Below are 17,852 nucleotides of genomic sequence, written 5' to 3' on the forward strand. Positions count from 1 at the left end.
GCTCCGGTTGCCAGCCCCGTGTCCCATGGTAATGCTAAACTGCCGTGATTCGGATCTCTTGTTCGCCGTTTCTCCGTTTACTCCTCGGTTCTATGCCTTGACGCGTAGTCGTGCGGTGACGAAGGTCTAGGTACTCGAAAAAACTTCACAACTCGAAGAGATTCCGTTGGTTTGCTTGTTTCGCAAGCGATTCGATATTAGTGGGTAGATACGGATAAGTTTTTCAGGATAACAGAGTAGTTTGTCGCGTACGATTTGTCTGCTCTGTGCTTCGTGATGCTATAATTTCTTGGAGTGGAATAATGGACCTTCATTACCAAGACTTACCGGGGTCAAACGCTGACTTACATAATGCCGATAGAGTAATGAGCTACTATGTTTCTCTTTAAGCAAACTTTAACGGCTTCCCCGAGTACTGCTAGGTCTTTTCACGAAATTTTCCGCACGTGGAATTTAGAATGGCCTATTTATATGGTCTGTTGTTCGCATATGTACATTCTAAAGCATAATGGCCCTCCGAATGATCTCTAAATGTCACGCGATCCTGGCGTATCTGTTATGTATCATTTAATGCTGCAAAAAGGAATGCTCGAAAAATGATTCGAAAGTGTTCGCTCTGGAATACACTATCCTCTCTTTGAATAGGGTATTGTGCGCGCAGGTAGTTCGATGCGACGCGAAATTATGCAGAACGGTGTTGAACACGAGCGTTTAATATCACCACGTACGGACGAAACTCTCGTTTCGTTGACGTTTTGTTACCCGTTCGTCGTTCAACTTGATTATAGTTGCTCCCGCCACGTCGGGTTTGTATAGCGCAATCCATCCTTCTCTATTTCTCTCTCTTTCTCTCTCCATCCGCAAAACCCGTTCGTGAGTAAAGTTCGCCGTAACCGTGGCCTAACTTTGATCTGTACCCGGTATACTACATCGAACAATGCCGTGTACGTGAAACAATGTCATCTTAATCCTTGCTGTGGTACGTTTAGCTTCGACGGTAAACCAACTGCGGACAATTAAACGGCAACGTGTTACGTTACGGCTCTTTTCTGACCGGTTTTCTAGGGTGGACGGTTCGAACTGTGGATATTAGAAGCGATTCGTCGTCGAATGGTGTGTCCAACAGGGGTGAAACGAAAGCAACATTGCGAATTCGATTCGTTACCATTGCAATCAGATATTTTTACAGCGTTCGTTCTTCAAATGCCATTTTTAGCATGCATCGTTCTCTTAGTGGGACAAAGTGGAATTTTGTGCGATTCCAGTAATTTGCATCGCGATGCAAATGGTTTAGATAAATATTGTCACGTTCAACAGTTTCAACAGAACTTTTTACCGATCTGTTTTGCTTCTTCAAATAAAAAAGAAAACTGTAAATGCCTCCGTATTACACGAACAAATTGATATTAAAGAGCAAACGTCGAACGCAAGAGTAGAAAAAAGATATTAATCTGTACCAAAGTACATCGATCTCGTTTGATCAGAATCTTCGCGTTGTTTTTCCGTTAATTACACCGAGGTGCAACGTGTACCAAGAACGTTTGCCCGGTTCAACTTGGAACGAAAGAAACGAGCATCTCCCCCCGAAATTTCCCACGAGAATCGCTCTGCAACAAACTCCTCCGGCTTTATAAATTACCAATTAATCCACCATCAATCCTCCGCGATACCTATATATAATTACTTAATGCACCGTGTGTTATACTAACAATGCATCGCCGCGTTCTTCTCATATCCCCGGAGGGGCGAGCAAAAACTGCTCTCACGGGCACCGCTGGCTCGAGCCCCGAAACGAAAGGATTAAAAATCCTCGGCTAGAGCTGGTTCCGTACGAATCTGATCGCAGGAAGGGCCCGCTGCGGACTCCGTGGGCACGCAAAAAACGCTTTATGGGCCCCCGAGCATACGGCGAATCCCTGTACAGATATTTTCCCCGGGTTCTCGTGGCCTGTCCGTGCGGCGAACGAACGAGGTGGGTCTTCTTGGACCCGCGAGACCCATTCGATGTGGGCGTGCGCTAATGACTTGAATTAAACTCGTTTCGTCAACTCGTGCAACCGCCTCCGAAACCGTCTCCACCCTCGTGCCCGACTGACGGAGAAATATTACGCGTCGAATCGTTTCCGTGAACCGAGCCTGCTTCTAATTCCCTTCCTTTCTTCTTTAATTTAAAGCATTCTGCGTACACCCTCCCTCTATTGTTTGTCGTTCAGTTTTTCGAAATGCTTTTCATACGTACGCGTTCATCCTGCATTTCAAATGGCGAGAACAACTGCTGTCGATTTATTCGTGATGTATTATTCATTTTGAATAACGATCAAATCGACGGAAATTGTATTGTCACTTATAATGCGGAGAGACGAATACAAAGTTTGTTTTCGAGGTATGAGCCATATACGATTATTTTTGCGACTAAGAATACGAGGAAGCACTACTACAGCTTTTGGGTTGAATTAAGTAATTAATAAGAAATAAATCGCTGCAGCGACTCGTTCGATGGAATTAGTGAATTTTGGATCAAACGGGGATGAGCTTGATCTAATTTATAGGTGAAGCGTTTTTTAATTTAAATTGTTCTTTATTTCCTTTTTTTTTTTTTTAAATGCGACTGAGACTATGCTTGTAAGGATTAGCTCGCGTAAAGTGGTCAGTTTCCAAATTCTTTCGTCCTCCGAAGGTTAATTCTATCCAACGAGCGTACCTCGATCTCGTTGAATTTTATTCGAATTTTAATTCTAATTCGCGTCTGACTTTCCTCCTCGTCGACTTATCGCGATCAAATTTGCCTAAAAGCGAGCTATCTCGGAGCGTACGCGCTGTTAGTGGCTGCGTTATGTAAGAAGCTTGTGATAACGGAGAACGAAACGAGGCGAAAGTGTAGATTACGGAATTCCGCTGTGTTGGAGAATCCGCTTTGAATTTGTATCTCGTCGCGGTTGCTTCGGATTTCGTCTCAAAATGAGTTGATACGTACGATAACGAGTGATTCAAATCTGATTTGGCCGCATTTTATTGTAAGCGTGTTCTTGTATCTTGGAGCAACGGCAAGAAGGATGAAATAGGGGATGTTTCGAGGTATACTAGATAATCTGTTGATCCTAGAAAAGATTTCTAGTGGTCATTCTGAACACCAAAGTGGGACGAAGATCTAGAGTAATAAAATTTCAGGAATATGTCTTTGAAAATCTGTCGCGTATGCTCATGAGCTTTTATTATTCGTGTACGCATACTTTGTGAGAATGAGATTTTCATTTGAAATTTTATTACACTTTTTTTAATCCTTCAAGCTCCAAATACTTTCCGTAACATAAACACAGCGGTCAACTACATAGAGATATAGAAAATTGAAAATTTCTAAAACCCGTATATAGGTTTATAGCCTTTCAGCAGCAAAATTAGCCAGTACTCTGTAGAGTTTAGAACTTGAGTATTTGTCGGCATATTGCCGTGATCAACTAACATTCGATCTCCAGGTATATTAAATGTTAATTAAAAGGATACGTGGAAGTCCGAAAGGAAAAAGTCCTCGACATCGCTAATCGTGGACTTGGTCCGCTGCTATCTCCACTTAAGTCTGGCCAGGTCGGTGCAAAAAATATGTTATGATCGAAATGGCGTGCGTCATCAAGCGCGTGATAAATCGCCAAAGAAATAATGTTGCCATCATTTTTCTTGCCGAGTCGCGTTGCACCGAGCCACGCTTTTTTTCCACCTCGCTGAACCTATTACCTGGAATATTGCTTCACAGTTCGGGTTCGATTAAGCCAGTTCGTTTAATCAGTTACGCAAATACATTTTGTTCACGTGGTTGTTGCCAGAGGATCATAATGTGTAACGAAACTTCTCGAATAGCGCGATGATCTTTTAATTTAAGGCTCGCGCGCTACGTAAGTGGCTGATGGGAGGGTTGAATCGAAATGCGGCACGAATTTGGCAAAAACTATTAATCGAGATATTTAGCGTTACTTATTTTATTGCCATTTATAACGGTTGCATTCTGAGCGTAAAACTTTAACGCAACTTTGGTGTCACAATTTAATTACCTTATGGTTTCGCTGGTACTTGTAGAAATATATTTTTGATACAAGCTAAACGGTAATACCATCTTTTATCTGAAGAATTTCAAGTGATACGCGATGACACAGCACGAGCCAGTTCTGACGATGGAAAAAGTTATCGGGAAACAGCGGAAACCGAATTATCAAGCTCGATATCGATCGCACTCAGAGATTGCCACCGAATAAAACTAATTCTGAGCGCGTCTTGTACGTCGAGTGACTTCGATGGCACTTCACTGAATTACATGCGGGTTTTCTTTATTTTTCAGGAAAGTTGAAGTGTCACTGCGACATTTGCACCGACACCAATCACACTTGCGAAACCGATGGCTACTGTTTTGCTAGCACCAGCTTGGAGAACGATGGGATCACGTATGCTAGGAGGTAACGTATTTGCATGCGCATTCAGAGCAACAATTATTATTCTTCACTGACCAAAGAAAAAAAAGAAGAGTCTCTTAATTGTTGATTCGTCGTTTTCAATTTCTCATGCGATCGGCTAATTTTTTCGAGGCTTACGATTTCGATTTAAATCGATAATTAGAGCAACTGCTCGGTCACGTCACCCGTCAATATTTCGGTGATCACGATTCGATTACACGTTTGTATCGCGTCGAGTGTTACCTGAAATTATTTCGAACACCGTTTACGTAGTTGAACGTGGCTCGATTAACGATCGGCTTTTCTACTTCGTAATGCGGCGGCTAATAATTATCGTAGAAACGGTAAATTATAGCGTGTTACAGGAGGAACGATATAAACGGTCAACGAACGGTAATGGGTATCGGTTTTACGCATTTGCGAAAGCGAAACAACATTTGTTTCGTGTAATTGTGTTATCTGAAACAGAGGCAACATCTGCCCGCGATTATTGTAACGAGGAAGCGATTAGTCCGCTCCCCGATTCGAGGATCCGGCAAAAGTGATGTTTCAACTTAATTTCAGCGTTAATCGGACGTTATTAGGGGATAAATCATCGACAGAAGTAACGAGCGGTTGTCAGTGTAGCGGTGATACTCGTTCTTATCATCGCGCCTCTCCTTTGAACGCATCGTTCGTGAAACGTATAAAAATATATGCCAGATACTGATTATCGTTCTTGCATAATCGTCGTTCTAAATTACGCTCATTTTTATCGTGTTCCACGTAACGGATTCGTCTTGAAAATTGCCTGAATTAGAACTCTTCGGATACTGTTATACGGAAAATTGGAGTTCGCGTCTGAAGGTTTAATCAATTACACGTTCACTGAATTATACCGTTGTGGCAGACAGTAACCGGTTGGATTGTCAGTTTTATTGGAAGATTCGATGCATTTAAATTAAAAATATTATTTTAATATTCAGGCATGTTTAAATGAGAAACATTGAATTTTCTCAGCCGGTCGTGTTTCGAGTGTCTAAATAATTCAGGTGTTCGGTCAGTTCTAATTCAATGGCCGTGTTCGATCGCGTTCAACGCGAAAGGAAGTCGAACAACGGTCCCCGTTCCATTACCGATCGATTCTCCCCCAGTCGTAGCAGTTTCCAGGAACGTTTAGGCCGTTCTTTTTTCAGTTGGCCCTTGCGAGGCATGATTAGCGCCTGTTTCGGCAGTTTCGACGGAAACGAATTATTGTTGTCGGCTGGTGGTCGCGTTGGTAACGTTTCGTGTGCCGTATTCCTCGTGCATACGCGTTAATTCTCCTCCGCCATGTGCGAAACAGAAATCGGGAGATTCCGCGAGGACACCCATAGCACCCACCAGTCATATTCCAGCTGATTTATTCGATCGTCTCTTCGTTTTCGATTTACGCGTGGGGGTAGCCACAAATTTTGCATTAGAGATGTTCATCGACAGATATAAAGATAAACGAGCTCTGTTCAGTAGAGCAGTCGAGAAGTTGTAATTGTGAACGACGCACAGTTATTCGCATTAATGCTTGGGCAGTTGTTCGTACTGCGAAAGCAAATTAATCGTTCCTTGTATTGCTGTTCAAATATTGGACAGGAACGAAGTAAAACGAGGCATCGCGTAAATATCGAAGCAGTTTACAAATTTGATTTAATGGAGGGGAGGGTGTAGTGGGACAATTGGGGCTCGAATATAAATGTGAGTAACTGTAGGTGCCAAAAGTAACGATATTCATGGTGATCGATGAACGTGAGTTTATTCGTTTTGCCATTTGTGTACACATTGCTTATCGTTTGAACGTTATGAACTTTCAGCGTTTATCATTTGTTTCTTTGGAGATTTAAGAAGAAAATAAATGGGAAAATATCGTTCTGCATCGTTTTGCTCTATAAGAATCATTTTTTATCTTCTCTGGCACTTGTGTCATTTACAATTTCAACTGCTCTCTGCAACTGTTGTTTATTCGAAACTTTCTGTCGTATCCCTTCGGCGGTAGACGTCGTTAATCGATTCCGTTTTTGTCGCGACGAATAAAAAGATTCCGATGTAATTGAATAGAGGATCTCGACGGTTCGCGTTGCTAGCGGCGTAAAAGTGGGAAAATAATCGAATGAATACAGGTCTTTGATTCTGTATGCAAAGAAACTTTCTTTATTATAGATGAAAATTATTCGTTTGGCGGAGACGTAAAAGTATTTATCGTGGCTTGAACGATGCACCGGATGAACTAATATTAGCTTTGCGATAGTCGAAGGTATTAAAAAAAACGTGATATGAATATTTCCTCCTTTAAATCTATAATGGGTAATACATTGCAAGAATGTTCATAAAATTTGATGCAGCTTCAAATGAGAGACGAGTAAATCCTTTCGAGTCGTCAAAAGTGTCGGGTATCAGTTTAAAATGGTTAACACCTTCTAAATCTTCACATTGCATACAGTTGTTTCGGTCCATGTAAATAGCAATAAATTAAACGAAGGGAATTTGCATCGACTTTGAATACATTACCGCTCGTACGATTGTTCGAGGGTGGTATACGAAGTACTCGCGTAACGAGTGTTAGGGTGAGTCATACGTTCTTACGTTGTAATCTTTTTTTATATCTTCCCTTGTCCAACTGATTTTCACAGCCAATAACTTATTTAATTTATGCAAGCGACGTAACACTTTGAAGTTATCGAAGATTTATTGCTTTTGAATGATTAAATTTTAATTACTTCGCGATAAGACCGACCACCATGTGGGGTGCGAGGTAGTAAAGATTCCATTATCTTTTTCGGCTTGTTTACAAAAATATTAATATCTTCAGCTGAATTATAACGTATCGATCACGTTTTCTACGTTCGTACGTTTTCTTCATCCTTCAAACCGAGACCATACGATCCAGCATAACTTTCGTTTCAAATATATTTGAATCCCCTATAATCCGATTTATATTCCTTACGAGTGTGTAGCTCCTAAGTCACATATCGTTATGTCTGTCTCTATTTCAAGGATTGAAAACTTACGCGGACACAGCTTGCACGAACGAAATAAGCGGAGAGTAACCATATCTCTGGATAAAAATCGCGCGAGATCACGTACCTAGGATCTTTATTTTTTATCGAATAGAGCGAAGCGTGTTTGCTTTTGGTAAATCAGCTGAGCGATAGCAGAGGAGAATCGTAGAACGTACGTACTTCTGGATGATTTTGATGTGTCGCGATACACAGTTTCGAAATTAGACGAAATCGAGCGAGACGGTACGCGACAGTCTGAGGTAGCAGACGTGCGGACGGGGGCCTAAATGTTTAATCCGCCAGACGGATAATTCGGATAATTCAGCCGGAGATCGTATCGAAAATAGCACGACCGAGATTATTTGATCGGTCGAGACGTGAAAGCGGCACGAGACAATTTCCTGCTATCGAATGATGATTACAAAGTGACGCAGGCTGATCCGTGGATCGCATTCAATTTTCGTTCCACTTTGCTCTCCTTTTTTTCCAAACCGGTCGCACTTACCGATTCACTTCACGAGCCCCTGTTACAGTCGTGTCCGTTTAATTTTCGAAACGTCTCATTCTCCCCATCACGCGACGCTCTTAACTCTATTGGATCGGCACGAAGGTACTTTCATTTTCTATACAACAATTTCGTATCCATTTTCACTGTGAAATTTCTATTCTTCTCGGTTAACATTTATCTTTAGCAGTCCTTTGTATACCGAACGTTATTCAAAGGAAATTTCCAACAATCGTCAGTCAGCCTCCCCATCCAAGATCACCAAACGATTCGTTCTCTCAAACAAACCTTAACGAACTTCGTGCTACGTCACTATTCACACTCCTCCATCCCTCCCCCCCAAAAAAAAGAAGTATTCTCGTATCATCACGGAAAATGGCACGAAATTACTTTCACTGCCGATCCGACTGTCCAAACCCAGCGATCTCCCTTCGGGACGGGGCAACGGGACGCGTGATTGCTACGTAGCGCGTAAAAGTCGAATTTGATTGCGCGCGAAATGCCTGAGAGAATTAGTTCGGTCGAGGGAGGAGCGGGTAAATCACGCGTGGGTGATACGTCGCCGGTGGAACGAGCCGTTCTGACTAAACGTGGCCATTGTGATGTTGTGAAAGGTGCCTCGACCGAGAGCATTGGTTACCGGTGGAAAGTCCGCAGTTCTGCAACAGTAAGCCGGGCATCTATTGGTCCACCCTTTGCTGCGATAAAGACTACTGCAACGAGAATTTAAAACCGGTCTTACTATCTCTCGACTCGCCTGAATTATCTTCAGGTATTCTTTTCGCTGTTTTCCAGCGGCGCAGCAACCTTCCCGCCTACACTACTGGGCAAAAGTCTTTAAGCCATCTGTGTCACTGGACTTTCAAGGCCGATTAACTTGTGCTATTATCAATTGGGCCATTTTCCAACGCGCTTATCTTACCAATACGAGACCAGCACGATAGCAGAGCGTCAATACGTACGCACAGAGATATTTTTCCTCCAGTCGCTAACATCGAGTTGACACGCTCTACTCGTCTATGTCTAATCTAGCTTTGAAACGTGATATTTACAATTTTTTAACAAGTTTCACGACTTGGTTCGATTGCATCTGGTTCACGAATTTTGTTAAATCTTGCAATAATTGGAATTCGTGACCTAGATATTAAGCACAGAACGCGGTCCTGGTTCAGAACAAGCCAGGAAAGAAGGGAAAACGAAAATGTACCTCGACGTTCTCAGTTATATGAATTATGAATTGACTATTTCTCTCGATGAAACGGTTTTCAGCCATTTCGTCGAACGAAACGTTCCCCTGGTACACGGTCAAAGACTTATGCGCAGTACTGTACGCGCCTTTTGTTTCCACTCTAATCTCTTTTGTTTCTTTCTGTCGTCCCTACTTACCTCCACCCAACCCTTTCGTTTCTCCGTGCTCTTTCGTCGCGTTAACATATCGCGCGATCGTTCGCGGGAAACCGCGGCAATAAAATCGCAGTTTCGTCGCGTGAGAATACCTGTTTATCGTGTGGCCCGCGGGGGGTTGAAACGCGAGGAAACGAGACGCGGGCAGGTGTATCCCAACCCCGTCGGGCGTGCGCAGAGTCCTCGCGAGTTTTATAAATCGATGCAGCGGTGCGAAATTGCAAAATGATTCGCGTAATGCTCGTTTTGGGTGTGGTTTGCCGATCGGCGAAAAATACACCCCGTCGCGTAACCCCGATCCCATCGCTTCGTCCCGCGTTTTTCCCTCGGTCTTGTTTCGCGCTATCCCTGAACGAACGCGCGCCACGTTCGAGGGGAGATCGAACTCCTCGCGCGGCGTTTCGCGTGATTATCGAGCTATTGTTTCGGCTCGGCTGGAATGGGAATTCTGCTCGTTTCGACACGAAGGGGTGACGGACGGTTTATTGTTTATGGTTCATTGTTTGTTCTAACGTAATCGCGTCGGCTGTTTCGATATGTTAAATACCTGGTTTAATAATTGTTGCCGTTATCAAGCGCGCCTTTTACGACGTGTACACGCCGCTCTGTATCGAGTCGAGACATTGATTTCGATGTAGCTACGTGGAAATGTATGTTGCTGAACGTGTTTCCTGTTTATGTTAATGGGTCGGGATTCACTTGTACGCGGGGTTTGGTGGAATCGAGTTGCCTCAGAGTCTTCTAATTGGTTGACGCTACGTCATTAGAAGAAAGTTTAGCGAAGCAGAACTTTCTATTGCGTTATGTGTGCTCTTTGGAGCTGCAATCTAGTTTTCGTTAGCGTCAACTGTCGAGTATCAGTGGTGGGTTATTTTAATCGCGAGAAATCCGTTCAAAATACTAGAAAAAGACGTAAAATTTAAGGGTTGATAATAAAGGTTCAAATAAAGGCATACACGGCTGGATTGTAAATTCTTTCGAGGGGTACGCCAGTAAAAATTGATTCGATCGTTGGTTTATTAAAAGCTGGAAAAGAGAAGCCGTAAAATACGTGGTACACGTATTGACGGGTATTCGGAGAATGTTTAAAAATGTTTCTTACGAGATCGCGATGCCGTAATCAAACGGAAGCAGAGGAAGCGGTTCGAGAGTTTTAAAAATAGAGATTTCAGAATCGACGGAAAAACGGGCAGAACTTTCCAAACCAGCTGCAGAGGTTCGATTTTACGGCGAATTACTTGGTCGTTTATGACTTTCACTGTAATTTGCTCTTTTAACCGATCCTCTTTCTTCAACCGCAAACGCTGGCAACCATTTTATTTCTATCTTGGGATCGGTTCGAGAAGGATCGCTGCAAAATTGACTTTTTCGATGCGAATCGACTTTCTATTGATATCATTTCAGGTCCGAATTGGACGATTTTACAAAGTTATTGCATTAGTAGGACACGTCGACTCGATGGAAATCGATTTCCTAAACTAAAAGTAGATATATATTGGTATCAGTCGTTTTCAAATTGATCCCCTCCTATCTCGTTAGTCCTGTTATCAGGACGAAGCAGTTTCGCGGAAAATATTTTTCCATTCGACCGCTCATCTACATACGACCGCCCACGCTCGCTAGAAACCGCTCGCGAACTCGTGCGCGCGTTCCTCTCCTTACAGCTAACCGTGAAAATAGGCGTAATAACAAACTTCCTAACGAGATCATTAACTGCATTCCTTACGGTAGTCGGGTATATATCGTAGCATCCGTACTTCCTCTTTCCCTTCAGCCTCGTCTTTTCCTCGTCCATCCGTATCGCGTTTCTTCTTCGCTCTTTCTAATTTCCTCTCGCGTGTTCGACCAGCCGCAGCGTCTGCGCCCGATTAAAATTTCACCGTGCAAAAATACCGCTCTTCCTCTCGGGGACCACTCGAACCCTCTCTCTCTCTCTCTCTCTCTCTTCTGTTGGCTCTCGTGCTTCATATTTTACGTTTGTTAACGCTCGCCGTTCAGATAGCGTGAAGCATACAGGATACGCGGCTTAGCGCGGGCCGTGTTCCCTCTATCGCGGGTCGAACTTTGCACAGCTGGCCCTGGTGCACCTTTTTAACGCGTCCAAGTGCCACGCGGGCCATCGGTGGTCCATGCCAGCTGGGACAAGGGAAAGTTCCGTTCTTGCTCTTCGGATATTCTCTAATTAACGTCCGTATCTTGGGGACCAAAGGATGGTTCAAACTTGCCCTGGAATTTGTACGAAAATATACTGGTCCACGGTACGGGCGAGTTAAAAACTGCGCCAAGATAGACAGTTCGCAGATCCGTTCGGGACGGATCGGCTGTTAGCGAAACGTTTCGTCCGTGTCGGTTCGAGGGGCTTCAGAAATATCCGCGAGGTCGTTTTTCGGGTGGGAACCGTTCGCGGAGGTGAAAGCAACGCGTGAACGGAGGGAACACGGGTACGGTGTTTGGACTGTGACGCAAAATGTTCGCGATTCCGTCCGCGTTCCGCTCTCGCGTGTATCTACACGCTCGCGGTTCGTCTGTAGCAGGTGCGAACGCGCGAAGCTATGGTTACGGAGGGTAAACTGCACGTAACGACGTGTTACGCGCATCCGGAGAGGAGAGAGAGAGAGAGAGAGAGAGAGAGAGGAAGGTGAAAACGGAACGTTGTTCGATGATGAGTTTGTTCCTCTCGTGGCCTTGGTTGCTTTCGCAAGCCAGAGAGAGAAAGGAGATTCTTGCTGTTTGTTTAGTTCGTTAGTTCTTTTCGACATGAATATTCATCGGATCGATGAGATCGTTAACAGCTCCTCGATGAAAACGGATTACGCAACCCCATTGGTTTCCTATAATAATTCTCGTATCCATTGGTATTAACGTGAGCGCTATTAGGATAATACTCTCGCTGCTTGCTATTTTTCTTGTTTCCATTTATCAGAAGCGAGTTTAATCGTGGTTTGATTCGATTTTTCTTTTAACATCGTGCGGCTAACGTATCGAAAACTTGGGAAGAAATAATAAATGCAAAAATATTTTACTGGCATATTTACACGTGTAACAGATTTGCGTAAACGTTAAGAAGATAGATCGGAGCACGTGTCGCGTTTGATCCGAACGAATGATGTGACGTGACATAATTCGTCGATACGTAGGTACCCTCAATTGGACGTGGATAACAGAAACTCCGTTAAAAGCGCATTAATGGATTCGGGAGATTATGTTATATATTATACGGTAACGTAATTCAATTAAATCTTTCTTTTCTACCGTAATTGCAATTAGCTCACGCGATCCTCCCTTATCACGTCCATTATCGTGCTAAATTAATTGCTACATAACGTTGCAGCGACCGAAACAGGTAGATTAGAAAGGAATCGCGAAATCGGTGTCTACGTAAAACGTTAGCCAGATAAAGATTACCCCTTTAACACTTAACAGTGTTTAAATTGCCAAACCTGGCGATAGCCGCGTTACTTCGCACACCCGTTGCTTTAATAGCAACAAGTATCGCGAGCATCCGTGTTCATTAGTGGAGCGAATTGAAATCGAAAAAAAAGAGAAATTTTCTTTGGCCTTGCGGTGTAGTTAACTGATTCCAGTGGATCGTTATCCACTTGGCGGCGCATACGCGCGTGAAATTCAAGCATGCGAGAGTCAGAAGGATCGATCTGAATTTTCTGCCCTATAAAAACGCGGCTAATTATTGGAATTCGCCTTCCTCTCTCTCTTCCTCTCTCCATACCTCTCCTTTATATCCAATTTTCCTAGCCCTTTTTCTTCTTATTCGTAGCCTTTTACGTGGCACGCTCTCCTCAGACCATTGTACCGTTTTTCGTGTCTAATCGATCATCGATCGGACGCGAATCCCTTGGCGCTCGATTCAAGTGGATACATTCAATCCCATTTCAAGGGTAGACTCACGGTCGCCGAAACGATACAGATACTGGTTTATATTCGATGGGACACGAGAGGTCGAATGGTAGAAATATTTCATACGCTCGATCTGGCCTTGTTCCTGACCGATACCTTCTCCGATTAATCAATCGAACCTGGCTTAATCGAGCATTTCTGTTACTACGCGCGTTAAGCGGTTTCCGAGCAATTTATTTCTCTCCTCGCAGGGTAGAATGTAACTCGATTAACGCGGTGAATCTCTTGTAAACTGGAGCGTTACCATTTACATAAGAGTCAAACGATATAGGGCGAGTAAAAGGAAAGATAAAACACAAACGAGCATAGAGCAAATAAATATGGAGCAGATCCGATCATCCGCGATTTTGTTCATCGTTTCGCGAGTACGTGATCGCGGGACCGCGCGTTCGAATTACCGCTCGTTGTGGATCACCTTGGTGCTCGTTTCGCGACTCCTCGCGATCTTCGCACGTTCGCGCGTTTCATCCCAAACTGACTTCCACCCTCGCTCCACGTATCCCGTGTTTTCATTTGAATTTTATTTTCTGTGAAAATTTGAATTGAATTTCGTTGGATTCCAGTTTTTGAACGACCTCCACTAACACCTCACTGCATCCGTGATGACGATGATGACAATGATCGTTTGCCTCCTAACTACCCTCTCTCTACTTTATTTTTCTCATCTCTTTTGCCTCCTACTAGTTTTCTCTCTGTTCTTAACTTAGTTTTTATCCCAATTTTTTTGGTGTGTTTCGAGTTACATTTTGTTACACTGTGCCTGCTTTAATCCAGCCGAACTTCAGCTTTGGCTCGGCGAACGGAGGAGTCTCTCCTCGTCGAGGTCTCCCTCCATTCTTCCGAGATCAATTAACGGACGAATAAATCAGAGACTCGAGCAGACGCGGTTAAAAAAAAGGATAGCCAAAGGCATCGCACACCTTTCAATGGAGCGTTTAACTGTTTTTCTGTTATATCTTTTTTTCTCTATTTCTTCTTCCTTTCTTTTTTACTGTTTCCTCCCTGTACGCTCGACGGACATCGCTAGAGAAATAAAGGGGTTTTAGGAACAACGATCTGCTACAACTGGCTACCCCCACTGTCAGGTATCGCAAACGAGTGTTGAGTTGCACGGTGTTGAACAGTTTTTTTTTCTCTCTCTTCTTCCCTGTTTTTAATTTTTTTGGATTCGATTTTTAACAACTCCTTTCCGGTTTGAGTTTCTTGCTCTTTTCTCCTTTCTAGTTTTTCCTTTTTTTTTCTTCGTGCGTTTGCTGAAGTTTGTTTAGCGAGCCGATTCGCGCCAGCATCCACCTGGTTCAAGAGTGGCGCGAGACGATCGCCGATCGTGCCGCTCGAAGGGGCGTCCTTTTCGCGGCGACGACGCCGATTTCCGTGGTACCGTCTAGAGGCGAACGAGCAACTCGTACAGGTGCATAATTACGAGAGTAATACGGCTACAAGTTTCGCTTCGTCTGTATGGTTGCTCGCTTGCTCGTCTCGTGGAGATTCGCGGGTATACGAGTCACGTTACCACGGAACGATCGAGTCTCGATCGAGCGTGAAGGATACGAGAACATTATTGCGGTACGACGATCAAGTTTGCGATATACTTGTGTCATTTCAGTTTTTTTAGTGTTAATGCATGGTATTTGACGGATTTAATCGACTTGGTTGTAACATATGATATTACCGATCAAATATTTGTGGAATCTCAGCAGAAGTATGTTTACTGATAAATCGCTGTGCTTCGATTATAATATTTTAATACAATATTAGGTATGGTAGGATCTTTGAATATATGAGAGTGATGGTGTACAGATGACTTCACTTTTGCGTAGTGAATGAAGATTCCATTCAAGTAAATTGAATATCACTTCAAATATGAAACGAAAGGATGATGGATTATATTTAAATCTGTGTGCAAGATCGCTATCAGAGCAAATTGCAACGTATTAAAAAGACAGCACAACATTTAACCGGACATTTCATATGTTACGACCTAACAGAATTGATATAAGAGAAACAAGGAAACGGAGCATTCGTAGGTTTCATAGTTTAGATAGTGAACTTTGGCTGCTTAAAGATTTCTCGAATTTTTTATGATTATTTACGCGTGCTTTATCGCGGACTATCAGACATGCTACACTTTTCCAAATCTTAACACGTCCAAATTATTGTTTCCCACATCGTCACGCTTTCGGCCAGCGTTACGTATCAATAAATGCCGATATCGGCGACGTTATTTTGTAGCTTCATTGTTATGCAATCTCAAATCTTAGCTTATCAACTGGAATAACAAACTTGTTATGTTTGAAGTTTCCTCGTTTCTGCCACGTTGCTGCCAATTTATCTAATCCTACGAAATTACGCTCACTATTTCCATTTACCATAGAAAATAGTGAAACAGAACGAAACTAGAGAAAGAAGAAAACAGACGTGTTCGATGTCATTTTATCGTTCTGTCGTTGAATAAAACGCGGATTCCCTTGGAAGTAACGTACACGCGTGCGTGTCCTTTTTAATGCCACCCCTGATACCCGTCATCCGGAGTAACCCCGCGTGTCCCCCAGCCGCGATCCAAAAGCACGACCACCCACCCCCTCACCGACGGTGTTACACACGTTGGTGTTGTCTCCCTCTCTCTCTTTTTTTTTTGTATTCTGAAACTGGTGCAAACTCGGCTTTGAAGGTGCGTGCATAAACAGCTGTCGTCGTCGCAGCCCGAGCCGCTCATCTTCTGCATGACGAGCGACTCGCGAAACACGACCTTCGTCATCGAGTGCTGCAAAGAGGATTTTTGCAATCGGGATCTGAAACCTCAGCTGCACCCTAGCAAGAAAGGTATAGTCCAACAACCTGGAAGTAGCGAAAACTCTGCAGGTGGCTCAGGCTTTTTGCTGCAGCTCACTATTACTCTATCTTTTTTATTTACTACTTAATACTACTTTTACTTAAACCTCGACGTTTCTCTTACCTTCCACTAGCTTTATTATTATTTTTACATTAATTTTATTCTCATTCTACTTCTGTCTTTCAATTACCACTCTCGTACCGCAGATCCTGGTTTTCATTCGAACCAGGAACAGTGATTTATCTATTTATTTATTTATTTATCTACATACCCACGCTTATGTGTAGGTACGTGTATGTAGCAATGTCGGATAGCATCTTGCTAATTAAAGTAGCAATTAAATTTTCATGCTGTTGACTCCGCGTTTTTCCACCGATGCTTCCCTTCGATGTGATTATTCTATCATTACCGATTCAATCCGGCGCAATTATTCCTCGCTCCGCGAACGCTCGGTGCCCTTCGGCTGTATCGCATCATAGCTCGTGCCTATTCAATCTATTTCTCTTACTTTCCCGCCCGCCATCGTCACGGTTATTATGTTGTTATATAATGTGTACGCAGCAGCAATAATGAACGTTGACGATGTAACCGCCCGTATATTATTTCATTGTTCACAAATGTGTACACAATCATCTGGAAATTGATCGAGCAATTTAAGGGTACACAATACTCGTTAAAGTGAAAGGGAAGAAAGAGTAAAGCTTTCTGAAAATATAAATGTGCTTTTGCAATTAGTAAATATTATTTTAAATTCATTCAGAGGTGTTTAAGAAAGAGTTACAGTCCCACGAAATAGCATTTTTTAATTCGACGACAGACATCCCCTTAAATTGTTACTTCCTGTTTCAGATTGCGCTGTGTATTTGCTATGCCAATTAAACCTGCTGATCGCAATTATTCTCTTTTTTTTTATTATTTTTATTTATACGCAGAATTGTGCACTTTGTCAGCCTTTAGATCAATGGTACGCTATGTACTTACGTATGTACTTTACGCGCCTCTTTCGAGCACATACCGTCACCAACCCGTTGACTCGCGTTCAGACTGTTTCTTTTTTTTTTTCTATCGTGCCCAGCGTAAGTATTATCCACGTCTAGATTCACGTGTAGCGAATGGAGAACGTGGTAGGGTATTAAGATATGTCTGAATTTAACAAACTTTAACCTTGTATCTGAATCATTTCAGTGACAAATGTCGTATGGAATTCATGGAAAATACAAGAGATATTCGAATCGTTCATCCCATACGATATTTAAAAACTGTTCGCACAGAAAAAAAATTAATCCTACAAGCAATTATTCCATAATTGAGAAACAAAGTAAATTCAAGCATATCGAATCGCACCGAAATTTCTCTATTGGAGAAGGGAATTTCAGGATGCAACGTAGGTCGCGTGCACACGTACCCCTGCGCGTGTAGAGAGGCATCATCGCGCGCGTTCCATGCACGCTGCATAACGCGCTAGTTGCACACGGATTCGCGTTTCTCTCTTTCACATTCCGCGCTCGTCGCGACCGATAAAGCACAATATACTGGACCGTGTCACCTCGTACCACCCTTTCGCGTCGCGACGCCACAACCGCGGCCGCGCGGACGTTCCCTCGTCATTCCCGGCGAAGCCACGCTCACGCGAACAGCCCGACTTCCGTTCCGCGCGCCCGGAAGCGCGATACTTATTGTTAGCAGCCCGCTCGTGGCCCTTCGTGGATTTTTGCTCGCCGCTGTTAGTACGTACGTATTTTCCC

The 17,852-nt window shown here is 43.3% G+C and overlaps 1 protein-coding gene across 8 annotated transcripts in view; it reads left to right on the forward strand.

Annotated features, from left to right (window-relative positions):
• The window catches only part of Babo (TGF-beta receptor type-1 babo), a 43,017-nt gene that overhangs the window by 9,752 nt on the left and 15,413 nt on the right, over positions 1 to 17,852 (forward strand). For 3 of the 8 annotated variants that reach the window (XM_076892465.1, XM_076892466.1, XM_076892468.1), the window contains exon 3: positions 4,328 to 4,442. In XM_076892465.1, coding sequence (XP_076748580.1) covers positions 4,328 to 4,442 — 115 coding nt within the window. Of the gene's footprint in view, positions 1 to 4,327; positions 4,443 to 6,815; positions 7,016 to 8,569; positions 8,728 to 15,945; positions 16,098 to 17,852 lie in introns of those variants that run through there. The other 5 variants (XM_076892469.1, XM_076892470.1, XM_076892473.1 and 2 more) reach the window with 5 other exon arrangements.

The sequence above is a fragment of the Xylocopa sonorina genome, chromosome 3, assembly GCF_050948175.1.
Source record: "Xylocopa sonorina isolate GNS202 chromosome 3, iyXylSono1_principal, whole genome shotgun sequence".
Lineage (NCBI taxonomy): Eukaryota > Metazoa > Arthropoda > Insecta > Hymenoptera > Apidae > Xylocopa > Xylocopa sonorina.